The 15082-nt window shown below is 43.9% G+C and overlaps 1 protein-coding gene across 1 annotated transcript in view; it reads right to left on the bottom strand.

Moving 5' to 3' along the window:
• The window catches only part of tbcd (tubulin folding cofactor D), a 238705-nt gene that overhangs the window by 182770 nt on the left and 40853 nt on the right, over window positions 1–15082 (bottom strand). The window contains exon 8 of the mRNA XM_078400951.1: window positions 5423–5468. Within this exon, the coding sequence (XP_078257077.1) occupies window positions 5423–5468 (46 nt within the window). The remainder of the gene's footprint in view (window positions 1–5422; window positions 5469–15082) is intronic.

The raw sequence follows: 15082 nt of genomic DNA, 5'->3' as shown, positions 1-15082 counted from the left end.
AGTGTCATAGCAAAGGGTCTGAATACTTATGCAAATGTGATATTTCAGTTATTTCTTTTTAATTACTTTGCAAAAAATTCTAAACACCTGTTTTCGCTTTTTTATTATGGGGTATTGTGTGTAGATTGATGATTAAAAAAATGAATTTAATCCATTTTAAAATAAGGCTGTAACATAACAAAATGTGGAAAAAGTGAAGGGGTCTGAATACTTTCTGAATGCACTGTAGTTTAGAGATACACCCTGGTATTAGGCCCTTGGGCCCACCGGGTCCGCATCGACCAGCGATCCCTGCACATTAACACTATCCTATACCTACAGTAGGGGCATTTTTTTAAACATTTACACCAAGCCAATTAACCTACAAACCTGGCATGTGGGAGGAAACCCACACAGGTCACAGGGAGAACATATAAACTCTGTACAGAGAAGCACCCCTAGCCAGGATCGAACTCAGGTCTGTGGAGCTGTAAGCGCTGTAAGGCAGCAACTCTACAATGCGCCATGCCGCCTTAAAATTATATTGTTGTAAAATATGTTTTAAATTATTTTCATGTCAGTGATTACTTGTTTGCTGTCACACTTTTAAATATAGTTTCCCAATCTATCACTGGCAGTTCATGCCTCATATCTGCAGTTTGCTGTGTTTAAATCAAAGACCCTGATTTCAGATTGAACGAAATGACTATCAATCTTTAACTAAATTCATCATAAAATAATCTCGTTTCACTGAAGACCCTTAGACTCCAAGATTATTAATTAACTCATTTTCATTGTATCTACTAGATTTTAATTAGTCTATTCCCTTCTTGGGCATCAGCATACCAATCCAGTAAAAACATCCATCTTGCAGGAACGTGTAGGAAGAAAACTGCAGATGCTGGTCAAAATCGAAGGTAGACACAAAATGCTGGAGTAACTCAGCAGGTCATGCAGCATTTCGGGAGAGAAGGACCGGGTGACAATTCGGGTCGAGACCTTTCTTCAGACTATAAATGTATCCTCTACATAACTACCAAGTTGTTTTACTCAGTCTATATGTAGATTAAAGCCCTCCATGACCATTGTATTATCCCTGTGTAGGAAAATAACTGCAGATGCTGGTACAAATCGAAGGTATCACAAAATGCTGAAGTAACTCAGCAGGTCAGGCAGCATCTCAGGAGAGAAGGAATGGGTGATGTTTCGGGTCGCAACCCTTCTTCAGACTCTATAAATGTATCCTCTACATAACTTCCAATTTGGTTTACTCAGTCTGTGTGTAGATTAAAGCCCTCCATGATCATTGTATTATCCCTGATACATGCTTCTTTGAGTTCCTGACTTATATTATCTCCTATATTATCATTGCAGCTTTGAGCTTTATTAATTATTTTCTCCAATATTATTTTACCACTTGTTGCTGTACAACTCCACCCAAACCAGTGTACTATTTTGATTTTGTGGATTAAGGCTCTTCCTATTGTCTTTATTCCATTCTTTTATTGTCAAGGCTGCCATTTTCCATTTTACGTATCTCTTCTAAAAAATATCTTGGAGTATTTAATTCCCAATCCTGGTAATTTGAATTATTTATTAGTTCATGTCCAGTTGTTTCCAATTCAGCAAATAATTCATCTCCCTTGTTTTGAATGGTATGCATTCAGATGAAGATTCTCCTTTTTTCCCTAATCTGACTCTAATGGGGCTGCACGGTGGCACAGTTAACAGAGCTGCTGATTCAAACTCCAGTGATGTAGGCTTGATCCTGAACTCTAGAGCTATCTCTGTGGTATTTGCATGCTCTCTTTGTGACTCTGTATTTCCCCAGGGTGCTCTGGCTTCCTTCCACATTCCAAAGATGTGCTGTTTTGTGAAGGTGAATAAGATACAGGGAAATAAGTAGAAGGGGATGGAAAGAATTGCTCTGACAGTCGACAGTGACTCAACAGGCCAAATTGCCTCCTTCTATGCGAAGATATGTGAAAATAATTGTTTGTTTATGTGCTCTATTCCTTCCTCACAATTACATACAGAGATACATGGACAATATATGCAGAAGTCGGCCATTCGGCCCTTCAAGCCAGCACCGTCATTCAATGTGATCATGGCTGATCATCCACAATCAGTACCCCGCTCCTGCCTTCTCCCTATACCCCTTGATTCCTCTAGCTCTAAGAGCTCTATCTAACTCTCTTTTGAATGCATTCAGTGAATCGGCCTCCACTGCCTTCTGAGGCAGAGAATTCCACAAATTCACAACTTTGTGTGAAAAGGTTTTCTTCATCTCAGTTCTAAATGGCCCACCACTTATTTTTAAACTGTGGCCCCTGGTTCTGCCCCCGCCCCCCAACACCGGGAACATGTTTCCTGCATCTAGCGTGTCCAACCCCTAAATAATTTTATATGTTTCTATAAGATCCCCTCTCATCCTTCTAAATTCCAGTAAATATAAGCCTAGTCGCTCCATTCTTTCACCATATGACTGTTCCGCCATCCCGGGAATTAACCTTGAGAACCTATGCTGCACTCCCTCAACAGCAAGAATGTCCTTCCTCAAATTAGGAGACCAAAACTGCACACAATACTCCAGGTGCGGTCTCACTAGGGCCCTGTACAACTGCAGAAGGACCTCTTTGCCCCTATACTCAACTCCTCTCATTATGAAGGCCAACATGCCATTAGCTTTCTTCACTGCCTGTTGTACCTGCATGCTTACTTTCAGTGACTGATGTACAAGGACACCTAGGTCTCGTTGTACTTCCCCTTTTCCTAACCTGTCACCATTCAGATAATAATCTGCCTTCCCGTTCTTGCCACCAAAGTGGATAACCTCACATTTAGCCACAATTCTAGTTATCCAATCTGCTACCCTCCACTGTAAATATCACCACAACTTCTCTCTTTAATTCTCTACATTTCCCCACACCAGAATCTTTTCTTTCCCCGTCTCCACTTGTTTAGTCTGTAGGCTTAACTATAGTGCTGGGACATAGTCTTAGTCCAATTTATTTGATGCCCTTCCCAATCGAACAGTTCACCCTTTCACCAAAACTGGTGGATCTGCCATGCATGAAGCACATTTCTTCCTCCCAAATCTTTGAGCGTTGCATCTTATTTTATTTTACTATAAATGCCTCAAGTAGTAATCAAGAGATTATCACCTTAAACTAAAGGAACTAGTTTTTCTTCATCAGAGGTTCATTCTTTGTTCCATGGGTCCAAATTATTTTTACTGAATCCCAAAAAAAATTATCGACGGATCGTCAAGCAAAAAGCTTTTTCAGCAATTCATTAGAGTGTTCCTCCTGATCCTTTTTGAGTGATCTCAGTATTCGACTAAAAAGCCACTTCATCAGTCAACCCGTCACTTCTGATACCAATAAATCAACCACTTGCTCCCAATGCACCTCCATAACCTTTGTCACAATTGCACTCCTTTCTTTACATCCTTGTGCTCCAATTATCTTTTCTGACTATGCCCCAATACGGCAAAACAGGTTTCAGTTACCTGGAACCAATTCATAAACTATTTCCATGAACTCCTCCACTCTTAGAAATGTAACAAAACACATACTGCCAAGCAGACACTAGGAACTGCAGATGGTGGAATCTTGAGCAAAACACAAAGTGCTAGAGGAATTCTGGGTCAGCCAGCATCGGTGGAGACAATGTTCCTCAGACCTTGCTAACTTTTCATCATCTTCCCAAGCAACAGCTTATATCATAATCACACCCTTTACATCATTTATCAATAAGTCTTTGAAACTCTGTGTACAGGGCGCAGCGGTAGAGTTGCTGCCTTACAGCCAATGCAGCGCCGGAGACCCGGGTTCGATCCCGACTACGGGTACTGTCTGTACGGAGTTTGTATGTTTTCCCCGTGACCTGCGTGTCCTTCGGTTTCCTCCCACACTCCAAAGACATACAGGTTTGTAGGTTAATTGGCTTGGTAAATGTAAAAATTGTCCCTAGTGGGTATAGGATAGTGTTAATGTGCGGGGATCGCTGGTCGGCGCGGACCCGGTGGGCCGAAAGGGCCTGTTTCCGCGCTGTATCTCTAAACTAAACTAAACTAAAAAACCTAAACAGTTTGGAGCACCCTGAAGGAAATGTATTAACATTTAATTTTATTGGCTTAAGCATAAAGATTCCTAGAATCCATCTAACTCTCATGATGTAGTGAGAAGTGAATACAATTATGACTTTCAACATTTTTTTGTGGACAGGTATATGGATGGATATGGATCAAATGCAGGCAAATGGTACTAGTCTAGAACGCCAACTTGGTCAGTGCAGAAAGGGTGGGCCGAAGATTCTGTGCTCCGACTCTATGTGCAAAATAGACCTAACGCAGGAAATAATTAATTTCTAAGGGTTCACACAATTTCAATCTTTTTCATAGTGGCAACGGTGACTAGTGGTGTACTGCAGGGATCAATGCTTGGGGCACAATGTACATCAATGATCTGGATAGGGTAACTGAATGTAATATTTCCACGTGTGCCAAGAACATAAAACTGGGTGGGATTGTGAATTGTGAGGAGGATGTAAAGAGCCTTCCGGGTGATTTAGATAAGACAAGTGAGCGGACAAATAGATGACCAGAATGGACATATTGTAACATAGATTAACTTGACATTGAAGGTCGACACTAAATGCTGGAGTAACTCCGCAGGAAAGGTAGTATCTCTGGAAAGAAGGAACAAATGACGTTTTGGGTCGAGACCCTTCTTCAGACTCTAAATGTGACATCATCCACTTGATTAAGAAAAATAGAAAAAGGGTATTTGATAAATATTGATGTACAATGTGTGATCTAGTTGGCCTTATACATAAGTCACTGAAAGTAAATATATAGGTGCAGCAAACAGCTTAGATGGCAAAGGACCCTCATTGTCCTACCACAGACATCTGTAGAAGCCAAGTTATTATATACTTATATTCTGCATTTAAGGAAATTGACTGAGATACAAAGGGTATTAAAGGGTATGGTGAGCAGTGGAAATATTATAATAAGATGAAAGATCAATCACAATCCCACTGGATGGCAGGGCAGGCATGAACGGCTGAATGATCAACTCCTATTTTTCGATGTTGTAACAACCAAATTCTTCCACATGGTAATAATGTAACATGTTGGATTTTTCTCAATTGCAATATAATTTAGCCTTTAAAGTATAAACAAAGTCACATGTAAAGTGTTTAAAAATAATTTCAAAAACACCAATAATCCTTGAAGAATATGACCAGAAACAATAAAGTAAAAATCTGATTCAATACTCAAAGTATTTTGTACTCAAGATCAATTGAATATCCAAATATAACAGATCACACAGGCAAACAAGCGAAATAATAATTCCATTGTGTATAACGCTCCAACTGATATATAAATTATATTATATATAATTGTCACATATTAAAATATTGTATGATTTCATACCATAGGGTAAAAAGTCATCTCGTTTCCCATGTTTGAACAGTTGTGCCTGTGAATAAACAAAAAAGATTTTTAAATATTCTTGTATATGTACTCATAGAAACATAGAAAATAGGTGCAGGAGTAGGCCATTCGGCCCTTCGAGCCTGCACCGCCATTCAATATGATCATGGCTGATCATCCAGCTCAGTAGCCTGTACCTGCCTTCTCTCCATACCCCCTGATCCCTTTAGCAAAAAGGGCCACATCTAACTCCCTCTTAAATATAGCCAATGAACTGGCCTCAACTACCTTCTGTGGCAGAGAATTCCACAGACTCACCACTCTCTGTGTGAAGAAATGTTTTCTCATCTCGGTCCTAAAAGACTTCCCCCTTATCCTTAAGCTGTGACCCCTGGTTCTGGACTCCCCCAACATCGGGAACAATCTTCCCTCTCCAACCCCTTAAGAATTTTATATGTTTCTATAAGATCCCCCCTCAGTCTTCTAAATTCCAGCGAGTACAAGCCCAGTCTAGCCAGTCTTTCCTCATATGAAAGTCCCGCCATCCCAGGGATCAATCTGGTGAACCTTCTCTGTACTCCCTCTAAGGCAAGAACGTCTTTCCTCAGGTTAGGAGACCAAAACTGCACACAATACTCCAGGTGCGGTCTCACCAAGGCCCTGTACAACTGCAGCAGAACCTCCCTGCTCCTAAACTCAAATCCTCTTGCTATGAATGCCAACATACCATTCGCTTTCTTCACTGCCTGCTGCACCTGCATGCTTGCTTTCAATGACTGGTGCACCATGACACCCAGGTCACGTTGCATCTCCCCTTCTCCCAATCGGTCACCATTCAGGTAATACTCTGCTTTCCTGTTCTTGCCGCCAAACCTCACATTTATCCACATTATATTGCATCTGCCATGCATTTGCCCACTCGCCTAATCTATCCAAGTCACTCTGCAGTCTCCTAGCATCCTCCTCGCAGCTAACACTGCCACCCAGCTTCGTGTCATCCGCAAACTTAGAGATGTTGCATTCAATTCCCTCGTCCAAATCTTGTGGATTTGGGGGATTAATGAACTCCCCCAACATCGGGAACAATCTTCCCGCATCTAGCCTCTCCAACCCCTTAATAGATTATATCTATTGACTGAAAAGAGAATCAATCCACAATTTTGAACAACTATCAGGTGAAAGGTAAGCTACTTAATTTGCAATTAAATTAACCTCCCCCCTCAACTCCATCCAAGGACCCAAACAGTCTTTCCAGGTGAGACAGAGGTTCACCTGCACCTCCTCCAACCTCATCTATTGCATTCGCTGCTCCAGATGTCAACTTATTTACATCGGCGAAACCAAACGCAGGCTCGGCGATCGCTTCGCTCAACACCTGCGCTCGGTCCGCGTTGGCCAATCTGATCTCCCGGTGGCCGAGCACTTCAACTCCCCCTCCCATTCCCAGTCTGACCTTTCTGTCATGGGCCTCCTCCAGTGCCATAGTGAGGCCCACCGGAAATTGGAGGAACAACACCTCATATTTCGCCTGGGCAGCTTGCAGCCCAGTGGTATGAACATCGACTTCTCCAACTTTAGATAGTTCCTCTGTCCCGCTCTTCCCCTCCCCCTTCCCAGATCTCCCTCTATCTTCCTGTCTCTACCTATATCCTTCCTTTGTCCCGCCCCCCTGAAATCAGTCTGAAGAAGGGTCTCGACCAAAAACGTCACCCATTCCTTCTCTCCTGAGATGCTGCCTGACGTGCTGAGTTACTCCAGGATTTTGTGAATAAATACCTTCGATTTCTGTGGAATTCTCTGCCTCAGAAGGCAGTGGAGGCCAATTCTCTGAATGCATTCAAGAGCGAGCTAGATAGAGCTCTTAAGGATAGTGGAGTCAGGGGGTATGGGGAGAAGGCAGGAACGGGGTACTGATTGAGAACGATCAGCCATGATCACATTGAATGGCGGTGCTGGCTCGAAGGGCCGAATGGCCTCCTCCTGCACCTATTGTCTATTGATTTGTACCAGCATCTGCAGTTATTTTCTTATAATTTGCAATTAACTTCTATTGTGATCATGACAATTTGGCACTGGCATAACTTAGTTTTATGTTTAAGTTTATTATTGTCAGGTACAGTGAAATGCTTTGTCTTGCATGCAATCCAATCAGATCAGATGTTACTATACATAAATGTACTCATATCTAACTTATGTAAAATATGTAGAGCAAAGGGAAAGACAGAGTACAGAATGTAGTTCTCAGCATTGTAGCGTAGTTCCATAAACAAAATCCAACGTCTGCAATGGGATAGAGGCAAATCAGACATTACCCTGGCTTATGGAAGGACCATTTAGAAGCCTGATAACAGTGGGGGGAAAGCTGTTACTAATTCTGATGGAGAGTACTTACAAGCTTCTGTACCTTTTAAGCGATGAGAGTAAGGAGATGAAGGAATGACAAGGGTGGGACAAGTCTTTGATTATGTTGGCTGCTTTCCCGATGCAGATGGAGTCAATGTGGAGAGTCTAGTCTGTGTGATGGACTGGGGTACATCTACAACTCTCTGCAATTTCTTGCAGTCTAGGACAGAGCTGTCCCCAAACCAAGCTGTGATACAACCCGCTTTTTATGGTGCATCTGTAGAAGTTTGTAAGAGACACTGGAGACATGTTAAATTTCCTCAGTCTCCTAAGGAAGTAGAGGCATGATGTGCCATCTTTGCTGTTGGATCAATATGGTTGGCCCACAACAGATCATTGGGAATATTAATGCTAAAGAATTTCAAGCTCTCAACCATGTCCACATCGGCACCATTGGTGCTGATTGGGACATACACCCATCAGCCAAAACATGATGACCTGGTGAGCCAAAACATTATGACCACCTGCCTAATATGCTGTTGGTCCTCCGTGTGCAGCCCCATACGCAGCAGGGTGCGATGCACTGTGCATTGTGACACATTCCTCCTGTGACCACCATTAAAATATCCTATGACTTGTGCCACAGTAGACCTTCTGTCGGTTCGGACCAGACGGGATAGCCTTCATTGTCCTCGCGCATCGATGAGCCTTGGGTACCCAACACCTTGTCTCCGGTTTGTGGTTTGTCCCAAGGTACTCACCACTGAGTACCTTGAGCACCCCACAAGCCTTGCCGTTTCAGAGATGCTCTGACCCAGTCGTCTGGCCATAACAATTTGGCCTTTGTTAAAGTCGCTCAGGTCTTTACTCCTGCCCATTTCTCCTGCATTCAACACATCAACTTCAAGAACTGACTGTTCACTTGCTGCCTAATATATCCCACCCCTTGACAGGTGCCATTGTAACAAGATAATCAATGTTATTCACTTTGCATGTCAGTGGTCATAATGTTTTGGCTGATCGGTGTATACTCCACCATGCTTCTTGAAACTGAAAACTAGCTCCTTCATCTTGCTGAGATTGAGGGGGAGGATGTTGGTAACTGAGCCTTCTGAAAGAGTACAGCATTAAAATTCCGGTTGTTGAACAACAGCAGTGATTTCTCTTCAGCTGAAATCTTTGATGACATCCATCAAAAGGGAATTGAGAGGAGGGGGAATCTTAGCTGCTGCTGTGTGATACACAGGTTGAAAGAGACAAACTGACACTTAACTTAATTTTCATTGAAAATGAAAACGAAGGCATGTACATCACTCCCAAATCTTTTGTGTAGGAAAATAAGTGCAGATGTTGGAACAAATCGAAGGTATCACAAAATGCTGGAATAACTCAGCAGGTCAGGCAGCATCTAGGAGAGAAGGAATGGGTGATGTTTCGGGTCGAGACCCTTCTTCAGACTGAAGAAGGGTCTCGACCCGAAACATCACCCATTCCTTCTCTCCTAGATGCTGCCTGACCTGCTGAGTTACTCCAGCATTTTGTGATACTCCTAAATCTTTATTTAGGGACAAAATCTGTTTTACATTTCTGCTCGGTCTAAAGGAAAAATCTTCAGCCAGAAAGTTTAATTTAGGTTTGTTTATTATTGTCACATGTGCCGAGGGTACAGTGAAAGCTTTTGTTTGCGTGCTATCCAGTCAAAGAAAAGACTTTACATGATTACTATCAAACTGTCTACAGTGTACAGATAAAGAATAGTACATTTAGTGCAAGATAAAGTCCAATTAAAGATAGTTCAAAGGTCTCCGATGAGGTAGATGGGAGGTTAGTACCGCACTCTCCATTGTTTTCTTAAGTCGCTTTTCTTTGATTCCCCCCCCTTCTCCCCCACCCCACCAAAGCAAGGTTACTTAAAAGATGATGAGAAACGTTAATCACAGCAAACTCCCAAGAAATGATGGAATTGTAGTGGCTCTCCACTGCCTTACTGATAGTATTACACTTAATGCAGACCACATATTCAAAACTGGACAGATCATCAGCAGCAGTGTTGAGACAAGATCAGGTATGTCCATGTGAAGAAGACAGACTTTTCATTCAATATTTCTTCAGGTCACTTATCACCAGTACACAATGCCACGTTTTTACATAAACAGGTATTTTTTTGTTCTAAAGATGCCCGTTTAGAAACGTGTCAGCAGTAGCTGAAACAAACTACTGAAAAGTTAACCCCACCCAGATAAATAGTTTACCATAATAGGTATTTGTAAGCTGCAGCTTCAAACATAATTACAGGTATGGATTAGAGAAACTAAACCCAAGGCTATACACAACATTCTTTTTACAAAACAGGTGCATAAATGCTGCTGTTCTTTCTAAATCAATACATTTTATATTTTCCCAAAGACAAAAATATCTCCTCAGAAATATTTAACAAGAATGTGGTCACAAACTGGATTTAAAATTGCACATTGATGTGTGAGCAAGGAGTTTCGTTAAAAATATCAGTTTAAATTTTGAAAGAAATGGAAAAATGGGCTGTGGCTGCGTTCAAGGTCTTGAGACGGAGGAGGAGCAGTGGGAAGTGGTCTGGAGCACTCACCCGACTCCAGCGACGAGGATTACGCGCACCGCTCCCGAGTATATTCCTCGCAAATCTACGTTCTCTCAACAACAAAGTGGACGAACCACAACTCCTGTGCCACACTAACAAGGACTTCTCTCGAGCCGCTGCCCTGTGCTTCACCGAGACCTGGCTGTGTGAGTCGACCCCGGACAGCGCGCTGCAACTGGCTGGCCTTCAATTACACAGAGCGGACCGCCACGCAGAGGCAGCGGGAAAAACAAGAGGAGGTGGAATACGCTTCTACACTAACCAGGACTGGTGCAGCCACATCACGGCACTGTGTAACTTCTGTTCCCCCAATCTAGAATCGTTCTTTATCAACTGCAAACCTTTTTACTCTCCGAGGGAATTTACCTCTTTTATTCTCGCTGGAGTTTACATCCCCCCCAAGCCTGCGTACGTGAAGCACAAACGCAACTCGCTGACCTGGTATTGAGGGTAGAGAGTGACTTCCCGGACTCCATGGTCATTGTTTTGGGGGACTTTAACAAGGCCAACCTCAGTCGTGAGCTCCCAAAGTACAAACTTCATGTTACCTGCCCCACCAGAGGGAAGAGGACACATGATCACTGCTACTCTTCAATCAAGAACGCATATCGCTCTGTTCCTCGGGCGGCTCTGGGTCTCTCCGATCATTGTTTAGTTCACCTTATTCAGACCTACAGGCAGAAACTAAAATCTGCTAAACCTGTGGTCAGAACAACGAAAAGGTGGACTAGTGAGGGCATTGAAAAACTACAGTCCTGCTTTGACTGCACTGATTGGAATGTGTTCAGAGAAGCAACCACAAGCCTCGATGAGTACACAGACACCGTGACATCCTATGTCAGCTTGTGCGAGGACAGTCGCATTCCCACGAAGACCCGGATCTGGTTCAACAACAACCAGCTCTGGTTCACAGCAGAACTCAGACAGCTCCGCCAGTCTAAAGATGAGGCCTACAGGAGCAGGGATGCAGACCTCTACAGGCAGGCCAAGTACAAGCTGAGAAGAGGAATCAGAGCTGCCAAGGAAAGGTACTCTGAGAAGCTGAGGAGCAAGTTCTCAGCTAATGACGCTTCTTCAGTTTGGTTGGGCTTGCAAGGAATCACCAGGTACAAGAGGAAAACCCCACGCTCCTTGCACAATCGTCAGCTGACCAACGACCTGAACGAGTTTTACTGCAGGTTCGAGAAACAGAAACATAACCCTGGGACCCCCTCCCCCCACCCCTCATTAGATTGCGGAGGTGGGCAGGCTATTCAGAAAACAGAAAAGCCGGAAATCTCCAGGACCGGACAATGTTTCCCCCTCTACCCTCAAGCTCTGTGCCGAACAACTGGCACGATCTACACAGACATTTTCAACCAGTCCCTGCAAACCTGCACTGTCCCTGCCTGCTTCAAGGTCTCCACTATTGTCCCTGTACCCTAAAAGACAAGGATCACTGGTCTTAATGACTACAGGCCTGTCGCACTTACCTCTGTAGTCATGAAGACCTTTGAAAGACGTGCTGGCCCAGCTGAAAAACGTCACAAACCCCCTGCTGGACCCCCTGCAGTTTGCATACAGGGCCAATAGATCGGTGGACGACGCAGTCAATCTAGGCCAGCACTTCATCCTCCAGCACCTAGACCACAAGGGGACCTATGCCAGGATTCTGTTTGTGGACTTTAGCTCTGCATTTAACACCATTGTGCCGGAGCTACTACACTACAAAACTCTCCCAGCTGACTGTGCCTGAACCCTTCTATCAGTGGATCATCACTTCCTGACGGACAGGAAGCAGCATGTGAGGCTGGGAAAGCACATCTCGGACCCGCAGACCCTCAGCATAGGAGCACCGCAAGGCTGCGTACTCTCCCCTCTCCTTTACTCTCTCTACACCAACGATCACATTGGGAGGTTCATCACACTGGGAGATCTCACAAAATGCTGGAGTAACTCAGCAGGTCAGGCAGCATCTCAGGAGAGAAGGAATGGGTGACGTTTCGGGTCGAGACCCTTCTTCAGACTGATGTCAGGGGGGGCGGGACAAAGGAAGGATATAGGTGGAGACGGGAAGATAGAGGACTGGGAAGGGGGAGGGGAAGAGAGGGACAGAGGAACTATCTAAAGTTGGAGAAGTCAATGTTCATACCGCTGGGCTACAAGCTGCCCAAGCGAAATAGGAGGTGCTGTTCCTCCAATTTCCGGTGGGCCTCACTATGGCACTGGAGGAGGCTCATGACAGAAAGGTCAGACTGGGAGTGGGAGGGGGAGTTGAAGTGCTCAGCCACTGGGAGATCAGGTTGGTTAAGGCAGACTGAGCGAAGGAATTTTGTGAATATTGTGAATTTTTAGAATATTGTGTTCAGTTCTGGGTACCGTGTTATAGGAAAGATATTGTCAAGCTGGAAAGGTTTCAGAGAAGATTTACGAGGATGTTGCCAGGAGAGTTGGACGGGTACATGGATAGGACGGGTTTGGAGGGATATGGCCGGCGTGGGCAAGTTGGGCCGAAGGGCCCGTTTCCACACTGTATCACTCTGTGACTGCACCTCCACAGACTCCTCTGTCAAGCTCCTCAAGTTTGCGGATGACACTACCCTGATTGGGCTGATCCAGGATGGGGAGGAATCTGCCTAGACAGGAAGTGACACAGCTGGCGTCCTGGTGCCATCGCAACAACCTGGAGCTCAATGCTCTCAAGACAGTGGAACTAATTGTAGACTTTCGAAGAGATCCCCTCCCCTCCCCAGGAAGCGAGCGGGCAAGATCATCTCTGACCCCTCTCACCCTGGCCACAAACTCTTCGAAGCACTTCCCTCTGGAAGGCGACTCCGGACTGTCAAAGCAACCACAGCCAGACATAAAAACAGCTTTTTTCCCCACGAGTGATAGTTCTATTCAATAACCAAAGTCTGTAGTCTCTTTTTTGCTCTGGTATATTTTCACCCACATGTTTAGTCCGTAATGTTGTATCCTTATTGTTTTGATGTGGTTATGCTTTATTCTTAATTGTTAACGTTAATGTTAATGTTTGTGTTGCCATTTGTGAGCGGAGCACCAAGTATGCACCTTGTATATGCATACTTGGCCAATAAACTTATTCATTCATTCATTCATTCATTCATTCATTCAAATATCATTCAGTTAAGAGTGCTAACATAGCAATACCATTTTACGCTTTTTAATTTTTTACTTCATACGGGATCAAAAATCGCACAATGAAACGCGACGCTTCAAACTACATAAAATAAAACCAACCATATTCGAAACAGGTTCTTCAACCTCCCAATTCATCATGCATAGCTATAAAGGGGTGGGGTGACCCAATTGAGGACCATGAACAATCTTTCATGATTGATAGAAATGAAAATAGCTGGTTTAGTAATACCAGTTACAAAATCCTTTGTGCTATTTTGCCCGCAGATGACGATCTGTGCGTTACATCATGAATCTGGTGTATGTCGCTCCTGCCTTTGGGGACTTTTAGTCTTAAGAAGACACGCCTTGAAAAATCCCCAGTATTTTTTCAAACGCTATTGTCCTGCCGCCTGTCCTATAAGGTGTTCACTTCCCCCACATTATTGGAAGACTTGCTACCTTGATTGCAAGGTTAGGAAGGTAAGCGGACATAAACAGAAACTTCCATATCATCTTCAAGAGCATGTTAACGGGATTGGAGATGTAAAGAGACGGCAAGGAAGAGGTCAGTGTACCATGCGAGAGGCAAGCGGCCAGAGTGGCATTTGAGAGGAGCAAGCAGACGGACATCAGAGACCACTCCCACAGCAGTTAGGCAGAGAAAGTCAAATGGTCAAAGCCCCAGAAGCAGCAGCAGTTGACATCATTACCCACAAAATGGTACAACCTGTTGATATACCCATTGCCACACAAGTTACATCAGTGTCCATGTTGGTTTTCCAATTTTTCTTACCCACTCAGTCTCCTGTTGTCAACTTTCAACACAATTTCAATCAAACAGCAAATTCATGTATCATTTGCAAACTACTTAATTCAATCTACCCCTGCCCCACCATCCACATCCAATCTTGAAGTCTAAGTCGATAGTATATTCCATGATAAGCACGGGGCCAATATCTGCACCTACAGCTACTTAAAAGAAAACAACATTCGGACACCCATGATGAAACAACTTGGGACCAAAGTGGAATAATTGTCAGACTGTAACTTGCCTTTCATCTATCAGGATATTAATTCCCGCACCACACTATCCCTCACATTACACCTTGAACTCCAAGCCCCACCACACACCACCACCCACTGAACCATTCATCACTACCAGAATCCAATGCCTAAAGCCTACCCCATCATCCCTTAAGCAGAGGACTGACGGAATCTGGGGCCATGGGCCATTTTAACCCATCGATCAGAGTAGTCATCAGCACACGTTTAATGCAAAAATGAAACAGAAAGCCATCTATTGAAACTACCACTGACACACACAACTACTTTTTTCTCCTTATGCAATCCTTTGGGTTTGAGTGAGAGTTGCTTCCACTCCAGTCTTGTGGGTCTATAAGTGACTAGTGACACTGCCGACTCTTACAGTAATGGGGCAGGAAGCAGCAAATGAGGCAGAAATGGTAAGATACCTGCATCACTTATGCACCACCTCTGTGTGCTCCTGATGCATGGCGTCAAAGTTCTAAGTTCTACCCATAGCTCCTTTTCTTTGTGGTCAAAGGTGAAAGATTCCCAGCCAG

The sequence above is a fragment of the Rhinoraja longicauda genome, chromosome 6, assembly GCF_053455715.1.
Source record: "Rhinoraja longicauda isolate Sanriku21f chromosome 6, sRhiLon1.1, whole genome shotgun sequence".
NCBI classification, from domain to species: Eukaryota; Metazoa; Chordata; class Chondrichthyes; order Rajiformes; family Arhynchobatidae; genus Rhinoraja; species Rhinoraja longicauda.
This window is presented reverse-complemented; position numbering and strand designations above follow the sequence as displayed.